This window comes from Culex quinquefasciatus, chromosome 2, assembly GCF_015732765.1.
Source record: "Culex quinquefasciatus strain JHB chromosome 2, VPISU_Cqui_1.0_pri_paternal, whole genome shotgun sequence".
Taxonomy (NCBI): domain Eukaryota; kingdom Metazoa; phylum Arthropoda; class Insecta; order Diptera; family Culicidae; genus Culex; species Culex quinquefasciatus.
This window is the reverse complement of record NC_051862.1, coordinates 84,644,229-84,666,462: the sequence shown is the minus strand read 5'-3', so window position 1 is coordinate 84,666,462 and position 22,234 is coordinate 84,644,229. Positions and strand designations below refer to the sequence as shown.

The 22,234-nt window shown below is 43.7% G+C and overlaps 1 protein-coding gene across 6 annotated transcripts in view; it reads left to right on the top strand.

The window, feature by feature from the left end:
• The window catches only part of LOC6042530 (fat-like cadherin-related tumor suppressor homolog), a 660,890-nt gene extending 639,171 nt beyond the window's left edge, over positions 1-21,719 (top strand). For 4 of the 6 annotated variants that reach the window (XM_038257356.1, XM_038257355.1, XM_038257354.1 and 1 more), the window contains 6 exons: positions 7,029-7,482; positions 7,546-13,092; positions 13,150-13,335; positions 13,425-13,445; positions 13,521-13,787; positions 20,927-21,719. In XM_038257356.1, the coding sequence (XP_038113284.1) occupies positions 7,029-7,482; positions 7,546-13,092; positions 13,150-13,335; positions 13,425-13,445; positions 13,521-13,787; positions 20,927-21,243 (6,792 nt within the window). In that variant the 3' untranslated portion in view covers positions 21,244-21,719. The remainder of the gene's footprint in view (positions 1-7,028; positions 7,483-7,545; positions 13,093-13,149; positions 13,336-13,424; positions 13,446-13,520; positions 13,788-20,926) is intronic. The other 2 variants (XM_038257357.1, XM_038257353.1) reach the window with 1 other exon arrangement.
• Positions 21,720-22,234: the final 515 nt, after the last annotated feature.

Here is a 22,234-nt window from a genome sequence, read left to right as displayed (position 1 = left end):
TCCACTTTTTTAAGAGTATTAAGGGAAAATCTCCACGGTATCCTCAAGTAAGTTTCGCTTGGAGTTGGACGGTTTTTGGGAAGGTGAATGGTCTGAGGAGCCACCCTAGGCGAGTGGTAACGACCGTTTTGCATTGTTGTTCGAATTCTTCGTGTGTTCTCATTTCTAATGGGAATGCTTTCAATTCTTCTCATCTCTTATTGGATGAATTCTATCAGTCGTCCAGGCTATTTATAGCGAGGTATTTTTAGATTCAATTTCAACTGCGCTTGCAAATCTTGCATGCAATCTTGTTTGAGTTCTGATGTTCAACTTGCATTCAATGCGATTCTAAGTCCGATTCTTGGATTCAACTATACCAGTCTGATTCCTCCTCAAGCTACCAATGCTCCACGGTTAAGTGGAAAGCATTTTGCTTACCAATCCTAAGGACAGGGGATCGAACCCCGCCGTGAGCTTGAAGTTTTTTTCATTAATTCCAAATTTAATGAGTCCAGAACTTTCTCGTTGGGAGCAGATGACTTTGCCGAAAACACCAAATTGATCAGAAAATCCATTCAAAAGTTACAGATTTTCTAAAATTTAAGTACCATTTTCGTGTGGACAACTGCCAAAATTTTATAGAAACTTGTATGGGTGAACCAATGACACAAAATAGCTTCTTTGGTCATAGAAAAGGTCCCCACAAAGTTTGAGCCATATAAAAAAAGTACAAGTAAATTATTTTTCCGGTATTGGTACAGAATGAATACCGTCAGTGGGGTGACATTGGGTCTGGGGGGTGAGATTGGGTCAAAGTGATTTTTTACGGATTTTACCATTTCTCAAGTTCTTCTCAATTAAAAACTAAATTCTGTTAAAAGGGCTGTGTAGGGGACGCTTTAAGCTGACTTAGCTGCAGCTGTCTTAAGTGAGGTAAGTTTTTGGCCGAAAATGACCTCTCGATGTTTGAAAATATTTACTTCAAACATTGTAGCATGTCAATACGATTCCCTCGAACAAGAAACACTGTTAGATGACTTGTTTTTACCATATCTTTGGTGTTGAGCAGTTAGTTTCATTCGACCCAATGTAACACCCTCTAAGCGGTGAGATTGGGCCAATTTTCAAACGATAAGCATTTAAGTTAGAGTTTATCAAATTCCACAATATTTTGGGAAAATGTTAGTAAACTATCTAAAACATTTTCGTTAAAAAATTACGTTAAAAATTTTTCGAGCTGGAGCTGGATCATGAAAAACGATGTTGCCTTCTGATCCTTATTGAATAATATTGAAGCAATAATTACAAATGTAATAATGTTTACTTTAATAATTTCTAATAACAAGATTTTTGTGCTTTAATTTTGTAACACTAGTGCAATTTTCATAATAATAATAAAATAAATTACAAAAAAGCTCTGCAAAGTTTATGGTACCATTTTGAAAACAATTATTAAAACTCAAAAATCAGAATTAAATCCAAATTGGTGTCTGCACATATTTTTGTTACTCCCTGCAAGGATGTTCTAAAATATGCACGAATAAAATGATACGTTCTAGCTTTGAGATCCTTCAATCATTTTCAACGCCCGCAAACGACCTCCCCCTCACACACACACACACACACACTGTTTTCATCATTTTGCGGTACTCTTGCCTTTGTTGCTTCGCTAATTTTAAAAGTGTGTGTGTGTGTTTGTGCTGCTTTCAGCATAAATTAAAGCATAATGAGTGTGTTTTCGCGTGCAGCGCCCCAAAAAAGGGCGGCTCGTGGGTGGATGGGTTGGTGGGTTGCATCCTTCCCCAAGTCGTTTGCCGTTGCTCTAGAGTGCTGTGTTTGTGGCTTTTCTACACACACACTCAGCAACGGCGAATTAAGTCTCGTTTGTGGGGCGCGCGCGCGTGAATAAAAGTGTCGTGTGTGTGTGTGTGTGTGTCGTAGTGTTGTGGTGTGCCCGCGCGAGAGAAAAGAGGCGTTTGTCGTTGTTTTTGTTGTTGTCACCAACGGCGGGGCGCGCGCGTCTTCAAAAGTGATAATGAGGACAATGCACTTCAAAAACTGCGACTAAAACGATGAGTCGAGTGTGTGTGTGTGTGTGTGTGTGTGTGTGTGTGTGTGTGTGTGTGTGTGTGTGTGTGTGTGTGTGTGTGTGTGTGTGTGTGTGTGTGTGTGTGTGTGTGTGTGTGTGTGTGTGTGTGTGTGTGTGTGTGTGTGTGTGTGTGTGTGGGTGGGTGGGTGTTTTTGAGTATGTTGGCACTTAACATTAATGGGAAGCGCCTGGCTTTGTGGTTTATGTGCAGCTCGTTCGTACTCTCGAAGGGAGGAGGAGTTTTGCGTGGATGTGTCGAATGTTACGCTCTTAAATTTAGCAATAAGTGCATGTTTTGACTAAAGATGCAATTTGCAGCTTTTTAATTAGGCTTGCTACATACGAACAATGTGAGTTGAATTTTAATAACATTAGTTGAATGAGTTTCTGGAAATTCAAAATGAATCCATGTTTAGAAATATGCATTTTTAAAAAAATCCCTTCATCGAGCTAATGACAGCTTGAAATAAACACTGACTTAGGCGAAATTCAATTTAATTTCAAAATTCAAAATACACCTGAAAGGGCTTAAAAAATGCAACAAAATGCAGGGAGCAGCATCCCAATTGGTTAAATCAAAAGGGAGTTATTGGCATTTTAGTGAAAAAATAGCATAATTTTCAAACTCAAATAAAAAACTAATTTAATCCACCTATGTGGTTGATGCCTTCCTCACTTTTTACCAACAATGGGTAAAATGAGTGGTTTGGACACATACTCCAGCTATTTTTTTTTTTAGATCCAGAAAAATAAGTACACAGATATAACTAAACTGGTCATAAATCGAGACAGGGTTGCCAGATTATCAATGTTGTGGACTCGTTGGAAAGGGTTTTCGATTACCTAACCAACGATGGGTCAGATGATGGATCCGGCCATCGTTTGCATATATTTAATTGAGATCCGGCTACAAAAAAGTACATAAATATTACTTAAGTGGTCATAACTCGAGACAGGGTTGCCAGATCTTCATTGTTGTGGACTCGTTGAAAATGTCTCTCGATTACATTATCAACGATGGGTCGGATGATGGATCCGGCAATCGTTTGCATACATTTAATTGAGATCCGGCTACAAAAAAGTACATAAATATCACTTAAGTAGTCATAACTCGAGACAGGGTTACCAGATCTTCATTGTTGTGGACTCGTTGAAAATGTCTCTCGATTAACTTATCAACGATGGGTCGGGTGATGGATCCGGACATCGTGTGCATACATTTATTTGGGATGCGGCTGCAAAAAAGTACATAAATATCACTTAAGTGGTCATAACTCGAGACAGGGTTGCCAGATCTTCAATGTTGTGGACTTGTTGGAAAGGTCTCTTAATTACCTAACCAACGATGGGTCGGTGATGGATCCGGACATCGTTTGCATACATTTATTTGAGATGCGGCTTCAAAAAAGTACATAAATATCACTTAAGTGGTCATAACTCGAGACAGGGTTGCCAGATCTTCAATGTTGTGGACTCGTTGGAAAGGTCTCTCAATTACCTAACCAACGATGGATCGGGTGATGGATCCGGATATCGTTTGCATACATTTAATTGAGATCCGGCTTCAAAAAAGTACATAAATATCACTTAAGTAGTCATAATTCGAGACAGGGTTGCCAGATCTTCAATGTTGTGGACTCGTTGAAAAGGTCTCTCAATTACCTAACCAACGATGGGTCAGATGATGGATCCGAACATCGTTTACATGCATATAAATGAGATCTGGATATATGTGAAAACACATTTTTATACATAACTTTTGAACTTGTTATCAAAACTTCAAACAATTCAATAGCGATGTATGGGACCCTATACCAAGTCGATACCAACTGGAACTCACTGGAAAACTCAGTGAGAATTTCGGTCACATACATACATACACACACACATACACACACACACATACACACACACAGACATTTGTTCAGTTTTCGACTCTGAGTCGATATGTATACATGAAGGTGAGGAAGGCAAAATGTTCCATCCCGATATCAACTCGGGTCGACCTGCAGCTTGAAGGGGACATCTGGGACTACCATCTGAGACTGAGAACGCTTTGGGTAAGACATTTTAACATTTTAAATAGACACTAAAATGTGACTTTGCCATTGTTTTTGAAAATGTATTTTTTTAGAGGCGAACTTTGGCTGTGTTTTTTTATTAACATTTATTATATTTTAAGTAAAAAGAAGTATGCAGTAAATTTTTTAGTGTCCCAGACTATGCCTCTACGCGTTTTTTTACAATTTAAATGATAATGGTGCCATTTTACAGCAGAAAATGTGAAAACCAAGCAAAAAAAAAATGAAAAAGTGACTGTAAAAACATGAAAAAAATGGATAGGCAAAATGAAATGAAAGGAAGTGGTAGAATAGGCAAAATACTACCAAAAACAAACATAAACTAAACAAGATAAATGCAAATTAAAATATTCAAAATTACACAAGAAAAAACATAAAACAAGAGAAGTTAAGTTTTTCGTAGAACAAAAATTGCTCAAAATGACCTCCTGAACACGGGAAAAATAAAAATTTTCGAAAAAAATTGGGCAGTTGAGGGTTAAATGTACCAATCAAGTTCGAGTGTTTTCCAATCACAATATTTTAAATATCATCACAATATTTTTTATATATTTAAACAAAAATAAAATATTACTTAAGCACAAAAAAACAAAAAGAAGCTTCCGTTTCAAACTGTTTGAAAAAATGTCAAGTTATTTGTATCATATGAACTAGAGGTGGGCAAAAAAAGAGCGAGCCGCTCAAAGAGCCGGTTCATTAAAAAGAGCGAACGAACCGTGGCTCACAAAAAAAAAGAACCACGGTTCTTTTTTAAACTCCGGTCTTTTGAAAGAACCGTTTCAAGATGGCATTATTTTTGACATAAATTTAATTTATTGAATTTTAAAAAAATAGTATTAAATTTGTTTTCGATGCTTTTAAAAATTAATACCAAAAGTTAATGATTTGTTAAAATATTACCAAAAATCTACTGCATAGTTTAGAGATTTTATCGATTAAATCAGAATGTAGAAAAAAATCACAGAATATTTTCTCCAAATAAAATATTAGCATTATTTCACATCAAGTAGAAATAAATACAATTTTAAAATTAATAGAAATATGTCTGGCATCCTAGATTTAAGTTTGGATGCCATTCTATTACTCGAATGTTTAGGTTCGAGTAGAAATCTTGACATGGAGACCACCAAGACCTATGGTTTTCAAGGGCATCTTCTCGTTTTCAGTTTTTTTTTTTCATCAAATAATTTATAAAAGTCCAATGAGAAAAAAAAACTTATAAAATCACACGATTCTTAAAAAAAACCTTTTCATCAAAATTTTGAAAAAGAGCGAAAGAGCCGTTCAAAAGAGCGGCTCTTTTTAATGAGCGAACGAAAATGAGCGGCTCCTAAAAAAGAGCGATTTTGCCCACCTCTAATTTGAACACATTTTCAATTATCAAATAAAAATTTAGATTGATATGAGGAAGGCACCAACCAGGATTAAGTAACAATTTTGAGGAAGGGATGAACAATTTCTAAGATTAACAAATGCAACAAATATTGCAACTGTTTATCATTTTTTGTCAATTTACCTGTAAATTTTTCGATTCTCTTCTGCACAATCGTTAACAACTCGTTAAGATACTCATTTGGATTCAGCTTTAAAAAAAAAATCTAAAGAAAATTCCTTCCTTTTTTATCTAAAAAAACTGGATGGTATTTCTTGTAACAAAAGCAGATAAATTAAAATCCAAAACGTTTGCAATTAGGTTTGGATCAGAACAGATGACGATTCATGGATGAACTAATTCATCAAATTTGTATTCTCTCTCACACGCTCTTATATTATGATATCTATTGTTGTGTTTTTTTCGTTTTGCGCCGCGCAAAAATGGTCAGTTTTGGGCGGGAAAAAATTCTAAAAATATGGTGTCTTCGGGAAAGTTGTTCTAAATTTAATGAAGGTTCTACATTTGAGAAATGGTAAGAATCGGATAATTATGGCGCCTTCCACAGGTAAAAAAGTAAAACAGTTACTTTTCTCAATACATTTTGACGATTTTTCCCATACAAACTTTAAGCGATTGGAGGGAGGGGTTCCCGTGGTCAGAATGAGCTCAAATTTGGAATTTAGCCTAGTGATGGGTCAATCACTGATTTCAGGGGGTAGCCCCAAAAAAGTCCGGATTTGGACCACCCTAGTACTCAACCGCCGCAGAAACCCCTTTCTGAATCATTAATTTACCTAATTGTGAATGTACTAACTGGAATTGTATCCGGTGACAACCGGAAACCACTCGTAGGTACTAACGTGTTTCTATTATCATCCGCCTGTCGGAAGTCCATTATTGAGGTTAACACCTGTACCCCGGGAGGGGTCATCCCTAGATTACGAGCAGCATGTTAAAGAAATAGGTACCGCAAAAGTGAGACTCAAATCAGCTCACCTGACGCAACGATTCGGGTTAAGTGCGACCTTCGAACGGACCACTTCCGTCCATGACCCCGGAGTTTTGGCGCCAATCAGCTGCCGCCCCGCGAGAATAATTAAATTTTACGATACGGGAGAAAATAAATTAGTCCTGGTGCCGCCACCGGCACCGTGTGTGTGTGTGTACTTGTTTGCGCGATTCCTGGAATATCCTACGCAGAGCTAACATTCTCTCTATCTCTCTCGGTGTAAAGTGATATTAAATTTTCGCACTTCCAATGAAACACTGGGTTATGCAAGGTATTTGGCATTTCGATTTGTGAGCGAAATAAACAGTTTTCCATCACTATTTATTCAAAACGAAGCGATTTTTGTAACGTGCGCTATGAATAGTGATTGGAGTTCTCACATTCAATACAAGGTCATTCAAAATAAAACACTTTAACAAAATTTAATGTTCATTGAGATTTGATTCGGAGCTCTTTGCATGATTTTTTCAACTCGGATTATTCTCGTTCCAGGTCAAAGCCACCGACAAGGACTTTGGCGAGTACGGTCGGCTCTCGTACAGCATCATCTCGGACGAGATTCAGGAGTACTTCTCGATCGACAAGGAAAAGGGCGAGATCGTGACGAAGAAGCGGCTCGACCGCGAGCAGAAGAAGCTGTACGAGGTGCCGATCATGGCGGTGGACGCCGGAGGTCGCGCCGGGTTCGCGACGGTTCGCGTCAAGGTCGGCGACGAGAACGACAACGCGCCGGTGTTTTTGTACCGGGAGTATAAGGCGCTGATCCAGGGTAACCTGACGGTCAATACGACGTTCTTCCGGGTGAAGGCGATTGACGAGGATGACAACCAGAACGCGGTGGTGAAGTACTCGATCTTTGACTCGCAGAACAGCGGGGTGAAGGATCTGTTCGGGATCGACGAGAACACGGGCGGGATTTATCTGAAGAAAAGCGCAACACAATGGGGTAAGTTCTTGGGCGAGGGTCGTACAGGGTAACTGTTCTAACATGCCTTGATCATCCACACAGAAAACCAACTGTTCCAGTTCTTCATTCGCGCGAATGATGGTGGAACTCCGTCACTGTACACCGACGTCCCGATCGATATCTACATCATGAGTTCAGCGGACAACCCGCCCGTCTTCGAAAAGAAAGAAAAGTTACTCTTCCTGTCGGAGAGTTCCCTCCCTGGAACGGTGATCACCCGGCTCAAGCTGTCCGGCAACGTAACGGCGTCGTATCGCATCCTCTCAGACGAGCTGGAAGAACCGCAGTTCTCGATCAACAATGCCGGAGAGCTAAGGCTTGCGAAGACGCTTGATCGTGAGTTGAAAGATGTCCATCTGATCGCGATCCTAGCTGAAACTGATCCGAGTCCACCGTTGACGGCGGTTACCGAGGTGATCCTGCACGTGCAGGACGAGAACGATAATACACCGATCTTCGAAAGCAATCCCTACTCGTTCGTGCTGGCGGAGAACATCGAGAAGGGAAGTTCGATCATGAAGTTGACGGCACGGGATTCGGATAGTGGATCGAATGGGGATATTCGGTACTCGTTGTCGGCTGACGTTGGAGATATCGTAAACATCTTCGATGTTGACGCTTACACGGGGTGGATCACTACGCTGGTTCCGTTGGATAAGGAAAAGCGAGAGGACTACAAGTTCCAGGTGATCGCGACCGATAACGGTCAGCCTAAACATGCTACGAGGACTACGGTGATCATACGGCTTAAAGACTACAACGACTGTCCTCCAACGTTCAAGGAATCGCGATACAACTCGAGCGTCAGCGAAGACGCACTACCTGGAACGGTAGTTCTCCAGATCTCCACCACCGACAAAGACGTCGATCTCAAAACGCCCATTGAGTACTACATAATCTCCGGCGATCCGCTGTCCCAGTTCCAGATCAAGAACACCGGCGAGGTGTTCGTCGTAAAGGCGCTCGATCGCGAAAGCATCTCCCGCTACGAGCTGGGCGTGATCGTCACCGACGGCAAATACACCTCGACCACCAACATCTCGATCACCGTGCTGGACGCCAACGACAATCCTCCTTACTGCTTGAAGTATCGATATCGCGAGCAGTTAAGCGAAGGAGTTCACCCGGGCACGTTTGTGCTGCAGATCCAGGCGAACGACATCGATGAACCCGCAAATAGTCGGTTGCGCTTCTACCTGACCGGCAACGGAGCCGAGGACTTTAACCTGGACAAGGATTCCGGCCAGCTGAAGACCGCTCGCCAACTCGATCGCGAAACCCAATCCAAGTACCAACTAACGGCACACGTCCAGGATCGTGATCATCCCGGCTGGGAGTGCTCCTCCCAGATCGTGATCGTCGTCACCGATCTCAACGACAACCCGCCGGAGTTCTCGCTCAATCCGTACAGCGTAACGCTACCGGAGGACGCGGAAGTTGGCACGCTCGTCACCAAGATCCACGCCACGGACGCCGACATCGGCGTCAACCGCAAGATCAAGTACTCGTTCATCGACTCGTACCGCGATCACTTCCGAATCGCTCCGGACAGCGGCATCGTAACGCTCTCGAAACCACTCGATCGTGAGGTCAAGGCCCTGTACAACCTAACCGTGCGGGCAACCGACCAGGGCAAACCATCGCTCTTCAACAGCGCCTTCCTGATCGTTAACGTGCAGGACATCAACGACAACCCACCAGAGTTCACCTCCAAGCACTACTTCGCGTCAGTCCCCGAGATCAACTCGGTTGGATCGGAGATCCTGAAGGTGCTCGCCACCTCCAAGGACACCGGCATAAACGCCGAGATCAACTACTCGATCATCGGAGGAAACGAGCACCGCAAGTTCGCCATGAACAACAGGACGGGAATCCTGTCGCTGGCGGACACGCTGGACTACGAACGCGCCAAGGATTACTTCCTGACAATACAAGCGGTCGATGGAGGAACGCCTCCGTTGAGCAACCTCGCTACGGTGAACATCTCCGTGACGGACAGCAACGACAATCCGCCTCAATTTACGCAGAACTCGTACACGGCACGCATCCGAGAGGACGCCCAGAAGGGGGACAAGATACTGCAGGTGCGAGCGAACGACATGGACGCGGAGGAGAACGGACGGGTTAGTTACAAGATCGAGCGCGGCGATCGGATGGGTCAGTTTGCGATCGAGCCGGAGACGGGGTACATCTCGGTGGCGGGAACGCTCGATCGGGAGTCGATCTCGAACTACGTGCTCGAAGTTCAGGCGCGGGATAACGGACTGCCTACGCTGACCGCGTACGTGCTGGTCAACATTGAGATATCCGACGCGAACGACAATCCGCCGATCTTTACCATTCAGAACTACACGGCTGTGGTGCAGGAGGACAAGCAGATCGGGTATACACTGCTAAAGTTTGAGGTAACGGACGCGGATTCCGCGCCGAACGCCGCACCGTACACGTTCGACTTCCGGTCTGGAAACGACGGGGGAGCGTTCCGCATCGAGCAGGACGGCATTCTACGCACAGCAACACGCTTCAACAGCAAGATTAAGGACTCGTACCAGCTGCAGATCCGGGTGTTTGACAACGGAGCACCGCCACTGTACTCGGACACGTGGGTCTCGGTGAAGGTGATCGAGGAGTCGCAGTACCCGCCGGTGATCACCCCGCTGGACATCTCGATCAACTCGTTCCTGGACGAATACCCGGGTGGGGTGATCGGGAAGGTGTTCGCTACGGATCAAGATCAGTACGATACGTTGACATTTGGGTTGGCACCGACCGCCGGGGTGTTGTACTCGCCAACAAATCTGTTTAACATCTCACGGAATGACGGAGTGTTGTATGCTTTTCCACGGTTGGACGTTGGAGATTACCGGGTAAATGTGACGGTTTCGGACGGGAAGTTCTCGTCGTACACGATCGTGAAGGTAGCGGTTGAGTTGGTAACCGATGACATGCTGACCAACTCGATCGTGATTCGGTTTACCAAGGTCAGTCCGGAGTCGTTCATACTGAGTCACAGAAAGGGTTTCATAAGGTCCGTCCGGAACTCGATGGGTTGCAAGATCAAGGACATCATAATCATTTCGGTGCAGAAGTCAACCGACGACATCAACCTGATTCACCACCGCTTCCGACGGGATTTGAGCAACGTGACGCACTTGCTCGAGAGTCCGCGTCACCGACGCGGCACTATCAACGATCTTGACGTGTTGTTCACCGTACGAAAAGGCCCGACCGGGTACTACTCGGCGTACGAGATCCGCAAGGCGATCGACGACAATCTGGAGGAGATCGAGGACGCGACTAAGCTGCAAATCGACGAGGTCGTCAAGTCCAAGTGTTTGCCCAACTTTTGCACGCACGGCGAGTGCGAGGACAAGCTGGTGCTGGATCCGAAGATCGTGAACCCCATCTCGACGGACGTGACGAGCTTCGTGTCGGCGCGGCACATCCACAAGATGGAGTGCAACTGCAAGGAGGGTTACGGCGGGGACAAGTGCCAGCACGCGGTGAACGAGTGCTCGAAGGCGCCTTGTCCGAACTACAAGAACTGCGTGCCGGACTCGTCGGATCAGGGCTATCACTGCATCTGTCCGGAGGGTTTCGCGGGGCCAAAGTGCGATCGGGATATCAGTAAGTGCAACGACGAGACGTGCTACACGCCGAGGAATCCGGTGTCGTTCAGCGGGAAGAGCTATGCGCACTACAGGATTGAGAAGGAGATCGCGAAGAAGAACCTGGAGGATCAGCTGATGTTGAGCTTGAGGATCAGGACGGTGCAGCCGACGGGGAACATTATGTACTCTTCGGGGAAGGTGGACTACAATATACTGGAGATTGTGAATGGGGTGATTCAGTACAGGTTCGACTTGGGTTCTGGAGAGGGAATGGTCAGTGTTACGAGCATCTTCGTATCGGACGGGTTGTGGCACGAGGTACGGTTGGAGCGTGAAGGTAACAGCGCTCGGGTGATTGTGGATAACAAGCACGTAGCTAGTGGGAACGCCCCGGGAGTGAACGGAGTGTTGAACCTCCAGTCGGACGATATCTACTTTGGAGCGGAGGTCAAGCAGCATCCGACGGTGCTCGGGTTTGAGGACATTCAGCGTGGTTACATGGGCTGCATGGACGATATTAAGCTGTCGAAGATCCCGGTTCCGCTGCACATGAACGGAGCTAGCTCCGTCGCGAGTTTGCGACGATTCGCCAACGTGGAGTTCAGTTGTGATGCTTCCGCGATCCTGGTTCCGCTGGGAGTTTGTGGGACGCAGCCGTGCTGGAACGGAGGCACCTGTACGGATATTGGAGGTGGCAACTTTGAGTGTTTGTGCCACTCGAGATTCTCAGGACTGTTCTGCAAGGAAGATCTGGATCCGTGCGCTTCGTCACCTTGCTTGTATGGGGGGAAGTGTTCGAAGTTGAGTCCTGGAAACTACACGTGCGACTGCCCGGCGAGGATGAGCGGCAAGCGGTGCGACTACGGAAGGTTCTGCACTCCAAATCCGTGCCGGAACGGTGGAGTTTGTGAGGAAGGGGACGATGGTCCGCTTTGTATGTGTCGTGGTTACACGGGAACGACCTGTGAGATCGACATAGATGAGTGCGAGCAGCAACCTTGTGGTAACGGAGCGACCTGTATCAATGAAGCGGGTAGCTTCCGGTGTGTCTGCCCACCTGAGATGACCGGAGCTAGCTGTGGCGATCCGCTGTACACCTTCCCGCTGAGGATCCCGTTCAATTCGGTAACCTCCGAGCAGTGGGTGCTGTTTGCGATCGCCTTGGGAGGTCTCGTCATACTGAGCTTGCTGATCTACGGCATCGTGGTTGTCTGCAGGAAGAAGCGACGCGTTCATCGCCACGAGAAGATCAACAACGACCCGAAAGCCATGGTCCTGAACTCGGTATCGGACAACTCGCAGTACAAGCGATCGTCCAAGATGAGCAACCTGGAGATCATCCAGCGCGACATGCAGCAACGGCCGGTCTCGTACACTCCTAGCAGCAACAACGATCATCCGTACACGTGCAACGCAATGCTACAGTACAACAACCTGGACACCCTGCGAAGTTACGGCTCCGCAGGTGACGAACTCGAAAACGTCCCGCCAGAATACCGAAAAGCCTCGGTCCGACCCAACCAACAACTGGTCAACATCAACAGCGGTAACGCCTCGAGCGACACCGAGTCCCTGCACAAACAGAAATGGGTCGACCAGATGCAGATGCAAACCTTCACCGACTCCAAAATCAACAACGACCTCAAGCGGATCAGCCCCATCTCGTCCCTGGACTCCCACCGATCGCACAAGCAGCAGCAGTCCGGAATCCTGCAGGGTCGTCTGCTGAACATGCCCCATTCGCCAACGCTGCTCCAACCGCCACAACTGCAGATGCAGCAGCACAGCAGTTTCGAGGAGTCCCCGGGGATGTCCGTGCACGGCGCCTACCATTGGGACTGCTCGGACTGGGTCGGCCGGGGGCACCATCCACTGCCAAACATCACCGAGGTGCCCGGCAGCGAAGTCCCCGACTCGTCCAGCTTCCACAGCAACGAGAGCAACGAGTCACACCCGAAGAACAACCTGCTACCTCCGAGTGAGTATTAAAGACACTAGCCACCTTTGAACATGACTAACTTATTATTTCCCTCAGTCCTTGGCCCAGTGGACCCGGCGCGGGACATCGAAACGCTCAATGAGGACAACGAGTCCGAGTTCGTGGACGACTCGGAGTGCGACCAGAGCGAGCAGCCGCTGTCGCTGGGCTTCGAGCAGAACACTTCCATTCCATGTCTGAATCCTCTCGACAGCGGCAGCGAGGACTACAGATTCAATACAGGTGAGCGCCTTTTAATTCGATATTTGACGAAACTTGTCCTCAAGTCCAATTTGTATCCCTCTCTCTCTCTAAATGCTACCCCAAATCAGTGCCTTTAAAAGTAAATACACGTAAGTGATACATGACCAAAACATCACCAAATCACGTCATCCCTAACCTCAAAATTCTCGTTCTTCTACCCCCAGCTGATAGTTATCTACGACACCCGAACAGCTACTTGCCCAAGTACAACATCCAGAGCGAAACCGAGGGTGAATGTGCCCCACTAACAGGGGGAGGAGGAGGACCAGGAGGAGCAAGTAGGAAGCCCCTGAACGGGCTCGAGGTGGGACCTCACCAGCTCGTTGAGTCCGACGAGGACGAGGACGGCATCCAGGCGTACGGCTTCCCGGTGACGAAGCGACGCAACCGGCGCGAACCCAGTGATATCGACATGGTGCTGCACAGTGGCGGTGAGTAAGGGAGGCCCGTATGGGTTTTGAGGTGGTGGAGGTGTGGGGTTAGTCAAGTGAGGGGGTGGATTACCAAGCGTCTCCATGTGTGCTGTTCTCTTTACGACAAATCCGTTCTTAAAATTGAGAAATGAACTAAGTTTATTGTTCAATTTTAGTGTTTTTTTTAATAGGTCCTATAAACATATAAAACGCAATAGATTATAGGTCCTTTAAATAAACTCTAGAATTGTATGGTACGATTGATTAATCCTTCATTTTGTAACCCAATTCACGGTGATCAAAACACCAGAAAAAAATGTCCGCCCATTTAAATCATCGGATTGGATTCCATGAAAAATAATTATTTTTTCTGGAAAATTTAAAAATCATCCATGTTGTAGATTAGTTTTACGGTCTTTTTGGAGTTTTTAGTAATTAATTATTTATAGCTTAGAAAAAAAAAATTATTGTGTCGGCTCACAAGAACCGCATTGGATTTCGATGATTTTGTAAAATTATTTCTACGTTATTTTTTCCAGAAATTAAAAATTAGATTGAAAAAATATTAAAAAAAAAGTCTACTCCTCATCTGAACTCGGATCGACAAAAAAAAATTACTGATGATACGATAAAACATCATATCCTCAACTCTGCTTTAATGCTTCTTAATTTATGTTGATTATCACAATAAAACTCATAATTTTAAAAAATAAAAAAGGGCCCAACCTTTTAACTTTCCAACTGTTGTTTATAATGGGCCCTTTCTAAACGCAATTTCGAAAATTAGCCTCGCACCACCAAACCAAAGTGCGCAACACTTCTGTTGCGCGAAAAAATCTGTTGCGCCGAACAAAAAATAGTGGTTTGTCGTTAGCGTGTACATCAGCAACAGCTTTGACAGGTTGCGCTCGTATTTTGATTTTTATCTGCTTTCACAATAGAACTAAAAGGGCACTAAAGCGCTGTCACCCGATTGTTGTTTTGAATGATGTTTATTGGCCCTTTTGGTAATTTAGAAATAATGAGGAATCCAGCGAAAATTTTGATAATTGGTGAAGTTTTGTGGTCGAATGGTGTAGATAAGGTATGTGAAATATAAAAATTCTTCAAAAGTGTACTGAACAGCAGCCGCGGGACTGTATTAAATGTTGTATTTCGACGAAGTTTTTTTTATGCAGAAATCCTTGGTGAAACGTAAACCAAACTTTGTTTTGAAGTGAATTATTGTTAGGAATTTATGAAAAGTTCACTATATAATATAGAAAGTTCCTTAACCACGACAAACTAACGAAAAAAAAGGGCACAATTAAACTTTTTTTCAGGTTTGGATTGAGCATTGTTATGTGCCCTTTTGTGTTTTTGATTTTTTCAATAGGAAATCGTTTGCTATCAATCTGATTCTTGGAGGACATGTAGGGAGTGTACTAATTAATGGAATAGTGGAATAATCCCAAATGTTTACGTTTTGGTTTTGTGCCCTAATGAAATGCGAGAGTGTACCCGAGCAGACGGAAATAACGTGAGAATAACATTTTTTGATATTTGAAAATACTAGGTCAATAACATTTTATGTTATTTATAACAAGATTTGTTATTCGCCGTTATGATTTTTTTGTTATTGGATTGTTATTGTAATTACAGACTTATAACATTTTGAGTTATTCTTCGAACAAATCTTAGTTATTATTTTTTGTTATTTTAACAACTAATCCGATCATCCCAATAACAGTTGGAGTTATTTTTCCATAAAAAAAATGTTATTCCCAAGTTGTTTTTGCTGTCAATCAATATCCGACCAATAACAAATTTTGTTATGATAACATAAACTGTTATTACACTCTTATGCAAAAATGAATTTTGCAAGAATATTCCATAATACTTTTTGTTATTTTAACAGTATTTATTATTGAAATGGCATGAATTTTGTTATTGCCGACTGCCCGGGTAAACATAAAAACTTTTTTAATAACAATCTTGCATATTTGATTATTTTTTGCAAGATTTTTCGAAAGATTTTAATTGATAAAATGATGGTATAAAATCATCGAATTCGTTCAGTTTCTCATTTATTTGAAACGCTCGAATTATTTTTTAGTGGAATTTAACGTAGACAATATTATTTGAAGTTTATGTCCCTCGACTCTGGCTGAAATAACAAGCCATGGTATTAACATATAAATGCAAAAGAGTTTAAAAATCAGTTTTTTACAAACATTAGTTTTCAAATTATCTAAGTATTGACGAATTATATTTTTGATCGATCCCAGACATTTTAAATATGGTTTTAAACCAGGAAAATACATTTTAAATTATTTTCAGATGATTTAACTTCTATCTCCATTCAAATTTTGAAGTTTTTGATGAATATTTTTTGCTCCCAAACCGACCTTGAAGGGGGGGCGACATAAACTTTGAAAAATATTTGCAAGGACTGCTTAAAATCTAATTTATAACGTAGTTAAGGTACACGAGAAGATTTTGCGCAGTGAGTTCAAGTTGATGTTAGGAAAAGAATGACTTTTTTTGAGTAATATTTACGGCGTTTCTGATCTTTTCAATAGAAATAATTTCAAAATATTAAAATTTAGTTCAAATTATCAAACGAGCAAATTTATTTTTTTTGTAGACCTTTGTCAAAATGTCAAAATTTTATTTTTATTGAAAAGATTAGAAAAAATCCTGAAAGATTTTTTTTAAATTGAAAATTGAATCAATAGTTTCCGCGATATTGACTTAAGTAACTTAAAATTTGTCAAATTCTGGAAAAAAAGTTTTTTTAGTTGTTCAACGTGATATTTGCATCTACCAACCCCTCGGTCATTTCGGTTTGTTTGGTTTTATGACGTTTGTCTGCTTTTTAACTGGGCTACGGCCCAGTTATCGAGCGCCCAGTTAAACAACACGAAATTATTTTCAGTACAGTTTCGTCTTTCAAGATTATAAAAATTTGCTTTCAGTAAAAATATCAGCTGATTTATTTTGAATTCCTAAGTATTATGCCTTATACGTTATAAAAGTTGTGTTTCTCTAAAAAATTGTAACATATCAATAATTTTGTATTACCCTCAACTATTCCGTCTTTTTTCAATCTATGGCCCAACATTGAAAATTTGTAACAACAGAAAATGTGCCCTGTTTGGTTGAAAACGCAAGTTTTTTCGAGAAAAAAAATGTTTTTTTGCTATTCATTTTTTTTTTTTTTGCTCCATGAATTTTTGGAGTATTTTTTAAGGAAGGGGGAACCAAAAATGAAACAAAATTTAAAGTGCATCAAATGGACCTCCTCGCATCTGAATCAATGTTTAAGAATCTGTTGAAATCTTAATACAGTTAAACCTCGTATAAGAGCGCCTCGCATATGCAACTTTGCATATACGAGTCATTCCACCTGATTCGGTTTTGTCGCAAGAGTTGCATATGCGAGGTACAGGGCTTATGGGATTTTGGCTATATGGGAGACATGGGCTATATTTTTATAAAAAATCAACTAAACTATACAAATTTATAGTGTTTTGGAATCGTTATGAAGTCAGCTATACAGCTACACCAAATTTACATGGTTTACGATGTTCTAGATCATCCGAAACTTCGTCAAGTTAAGGCCTATGTGTTCAACGCCGTACAAGTATGAGGTAGGCGATTTGACTGTGGTTTTTTACCACAGATCATATCCGGATAGCCTCAGAGAGGTTCAGGGACTAGTCTACCGATATGTGGTGATGTTCTGGGTCTTCTGTAGAGTCCCGGGAGGTACGTCCGATGAGTCTACCGCCGTAACACGGCAGAGGTCGGTAGTTTTAGACCTCAGATCATATCCGGATAGCCTCAGGGAGGTTCAGGGACTAGTCTACCGGTATGTGGTGATGTTCTGGGTCTTCTGTAGAGTCCCGGGAGGTACGACCGATGGGTCTACCGCCGTAACACGGCAGAGGTCGGTGTTTTTTGACCTCAGGTCATATCCAGATAGCCTCAGGGAGGTTCAGGGACTAGTCTACCGATATGTTGAAATGTTCTGGGTCTTCTGTGAAGTCCCGAGAGCTACGCCTGAAGGGTCTACCGCCGTAATAAGGCAGAGGTCGATGGTTTTTGGCCTTAGATTATATCCAGGTAGACTCAGGGAGGTTCAGGGACTAGTCTACCGATATGTGGTGATGTTTTGGGTCTCCTGTAAAGTCCCGGGAGCTACGGCCGATGGGTCTACCACCGTAACAAGATAGAGGTAGGAAGTTTTCGACCTCAGATCATATTCAGATAGCCTCAGGGTGGTTCAGGGACTAGTCTACCGATGTGTGGTAATATTCTGGGTCTTCTGTAGAGTCCCGGGAGTAACGGTAAATGGGTCTACAGCCGTAACTAGTCTACCGATATGTGGTGATGTTCTGGGTGTTTTGTAAGATTTCGGGAGCTACGGCCGTTGGGTCTACCACCGTAACAAGATAGAGGTCGGAGGTTTTTGACCTCAGATCATATCCGAATAGCCTCAGGGCCGTTACTTCCGGGACTCTACAGAAGACCCAAAAGATCATATCACATCGGTAGACTAGTCCTTTAATCTCCCTGAGTCTATCTGGATACGATCTTAGGTCAAAATCCACCGACCTCTGCCATGCTACGGCGGAAGCCCCATTGACCGTAATTCCCGGGACTCTACAGAAGACCCAGAACATCACCACATATCGGTAGACTAGTCCATGAACCTTCCTGAGGCTATCCGGATATGATATGAGGTCAAAATCCACCGACTTCTGCCTTGTTACGGCGGTAGACCCATTAACCGTAGCTCCCGGGACTTTACAGAAGACCCAGCACATTACCAGAAGTCGGTAGACTAGTCCCTGAACCACCCTGAGGTTATCTGGATATGATCTGAAGTCAAAAACCTCCGACCTCTATCTTGTTACGGAGGTAGACCCATCGGCCGTAATTCGCGGGACTCTACGGGAGACCCAGAACATCACCACATATCTGTAGACTAGTCCCTGAACCTCCCTGAGGCATTGACCGTAGCTCTAAGGACTTTACAGAAGACCCAGCACATTACCAGAAATCGGTAGACTAGTCCCTGAACCACCCTGAGGCTATCCGAATATGATCTGAGGTCAAAAACTTCTGACCTGTATCTTGTTACGGTGGTAGACCCATCGGCCGTTACTCCCGGGACTCTACAGGAGACCCAGAACATCACCACATATCGGTAGACTAGTCCTTGAACCTCCCTGAGGATATCCGGATATGATCTGAGGTCAAAAACCACCGACCTCTGCCGTGTTACGTCAGTAGACCCATCGGACGCAGCTCCCGGGACTCTACAGAAGACCCAGAACATCACCACATATCGGTAGACTAGTCCCTGAACCTCCCTGAGGCTATCTGGATATAATCTGAGGTCAAAAAAATCTGACCTCTATCTTCTTACGGTGGTAGACCCATCGGCCGTAGCTCCCGGGACTCTACAGGAGACCCAGAATATCACCACATATCGGTAGACTAGTCCCTGAACCTCCCTGAGGCTATCCGGATGTGATCTGAGGTCAAAAACCACCGACCTCTGCCTTTTTACGGCGGTAGACCCTTCAGGCGTAGCTCCCGGGACTCCACGGAAGACCCAGAACATTTCCAAATATCGGTAGACTAGTCCCTGAACCTCCCTGAGGCTATCTGGATATAATCTGAGGTCAAAAAAATCTGACCTCTATCTTCTTACGGTGGTAGACCCATCGGCCGTAGCTCCCGGGACTCTACAGGAGACCCAGAATATCACCACATATCGGTAGACTAGTCCCTGAACCTCCCTGAGGCTATCCGGATGTGATCTGAGGTCAAAAACCACCGACCTCTGCCTTTTTACGGCGGTAGACCCTTCAGGCGTAGCTCTCGGGACTCCACAGAAGACCCAGAACATTTCCACATACCGGTAGACTAGTCCCTGAACCTCCCTGAGGCTATCTGGATATGATCTGAGGTCAAAAAACACCGACCTCTGCCGTGTTACGGCGGTAGACCCATCGGTCGTACCTCCCGGGACTCTACAGAAGACCCAGAACATCACCACATACCGGTAGACTAGTCCCTGAACCTCCCTGAGGCTATCCGGATATGATCTGAGGTCTAAAACTACCGACCTCTGCCGTGTCACGGCGGTAGACCCATCGGACGTACCTTCAGGGACTCTACAGAAGACCCAGAACATCACCACATATCGGTAGACTAGTCCCTGAACCTCCCTGAGGTTATCCGGATATGACCTGTGGTCAAAAACCACAGTCAAATCGCCTACCTCATACTTGTACGGCGTTGAACACATAGGCCTTAACTTGACGAAGTTTCGGATGACCTAGAACATCGTAAACCATGTAAATTTGGTGTAGATGTAAAGCTGACTTCAAAACGATTCCAAAACACTATAAATTTGTATAGTTTAGTTGATTTTTTATAGAAATATAGCCCATGTCTCCCATATAGCCAAAATCCCATAAGTCCTGTACCTCGCATATGCGTGCTTCGCATAAGAAACCCCCATATGAGGTGCATATGCGAGGTTTAACTGTATTCATAATCATAATCATAAAATATATCATAATATTTTCTGCCTGTGATTTTAGTATATCTTAAAGTAAAGTACAGTATTTTTTCGTTAACAGCGCGTTGTTTAGCTGGGCTGCCTTTTAACTGATTGACTTGGCCCGATAACTGGGTGGTAACACAAAACAGTCAAACGTAAAAAAAAAAAAAAACAAAAACATATCAAGATGTCCGAGGGATCAGCGCATGCAAACATTTATTTTAAGAAATAAAAAAACCCTTTTTTAAGTTTTAAAGATATTTACAGAAAATTTGGAGGGTAAATTCTAGAAATGTTTTTGAGTTATTTTTGTTATTCTATTTTAAAAATAAAATATTATGCATTGACGTTGCCCTCGTCATTTTTCGATCAGCCCAGTTAGCGAGCAGCATTCGGTAACTGCGTCATGGTCTCAGCCCAGTTGCCGAACAAGTATGTACTGTATTATTACCAACAATATCTCTTGTCTTTAAATTCATTATCAATTAATGGAGACGCATAGTTCTTCAACTGAAGTAACACACCATGGGTCTCCACCAAATCAACTTTTCATCAAATTCAAACTTTTCTCTCCTTCTCTTTCTCCCCTTCACAGGTGAGAGCAGCTCCCTGCTCAGCCACTCGCGCAACCTAAACAGCTCGAACCACTCGAACAGCGATCTTTCGACGCACCTGTGCGAAATCGACGACTCCGAGTTCGAGCAGGACTTACCGACGGCGATGCAACACCACCAGCAGCAGCCACCCCATCATCACCACCACCATCATCATCCAACGCAGCAGCAGCTTCAACCATCCCAGCAGCACCAGTCCAGCTCGTCGTTGTCGTCGTCCGGCGGAAGTGGCCAACCATCGCGGCCCAAACAAAACAAGGTCAAGTGGGCCAACAGCGTCCAGCAGACGGAGGTCTGACAGCAGCTCGACGACGACCCAGCCGACGGCGAAGGCAGCTCAGCCAAGACCACAACCATCAAGACTTGTAACTTCTCTAGCAGCATTAGCCGAGCACTATTGATGCAACTTTCTAGGTTAACTTATTTTATTTATTTCGTCGTGAGCCTTTCGTAGCTATTAACTTTGTGTCCTGTGTCTTCATGCGTTCGAATGTCGCTCTGTGTCTACGTAATTTTAGTTCTTAAGTTGCCATTAACGGTTAGGTCATTTTTTTATACACCCTCATCACAACAAGGAATCAAAATTTTAACACAGACGACAAAAGTTAAGAAGAAATTACAACATGATCTCCGGTAGAGACTCCAACGCGCGGGCGACCTGTCATCGCGCGTAACCGCATCCATATCTCGTGTCACACGTGTTTCGAAATTCGTAGAATGCAGCTAAATTAAAAGTGGTTGCGAAAAAGAGAGAATGTGAGATCGAAGCGAAATGTCGTGCGTTTATATCTAAGTAGAATATTAAAATTTAACTTGGCTGCGAAACTTTGGACAGATTGAGGTAAAATGGGGGAGAAATCTAAAGCAGGGCAGGGTTGTTGAGCGGTGAATTAGTTGCATCCAACTTGCAAACAACTGTGTATTAAATTTGAGATTAAAATATGCTTTTGTTTGAACTAAAATGCATTTTGAAAGTTTAATACTAGCAATGCTGGAATGAAATTTAAATTTTTTCATATTTTAAACCATTAAAAACTGAAATTATCTGAATGAATACTGCGATGCCTCTAAAGCTTAATAATTGTGACGGGGACTTGTTCAAACGAGAAATTTCCTTCTGACTGACTTCCCTTCCGAGCTGCGATGTCATAAAAAGGGCTTTTCTAATTATGTCGTGCAAAAGGGGCATTTTGGATCAGGGCAAATTACATTCTACTGCAGGGTTTTTTTGTCAGCTTGTCTAAACGAAGTGTTTGTCTAGCTTGTCTATTCCACTGACATTTGAATTC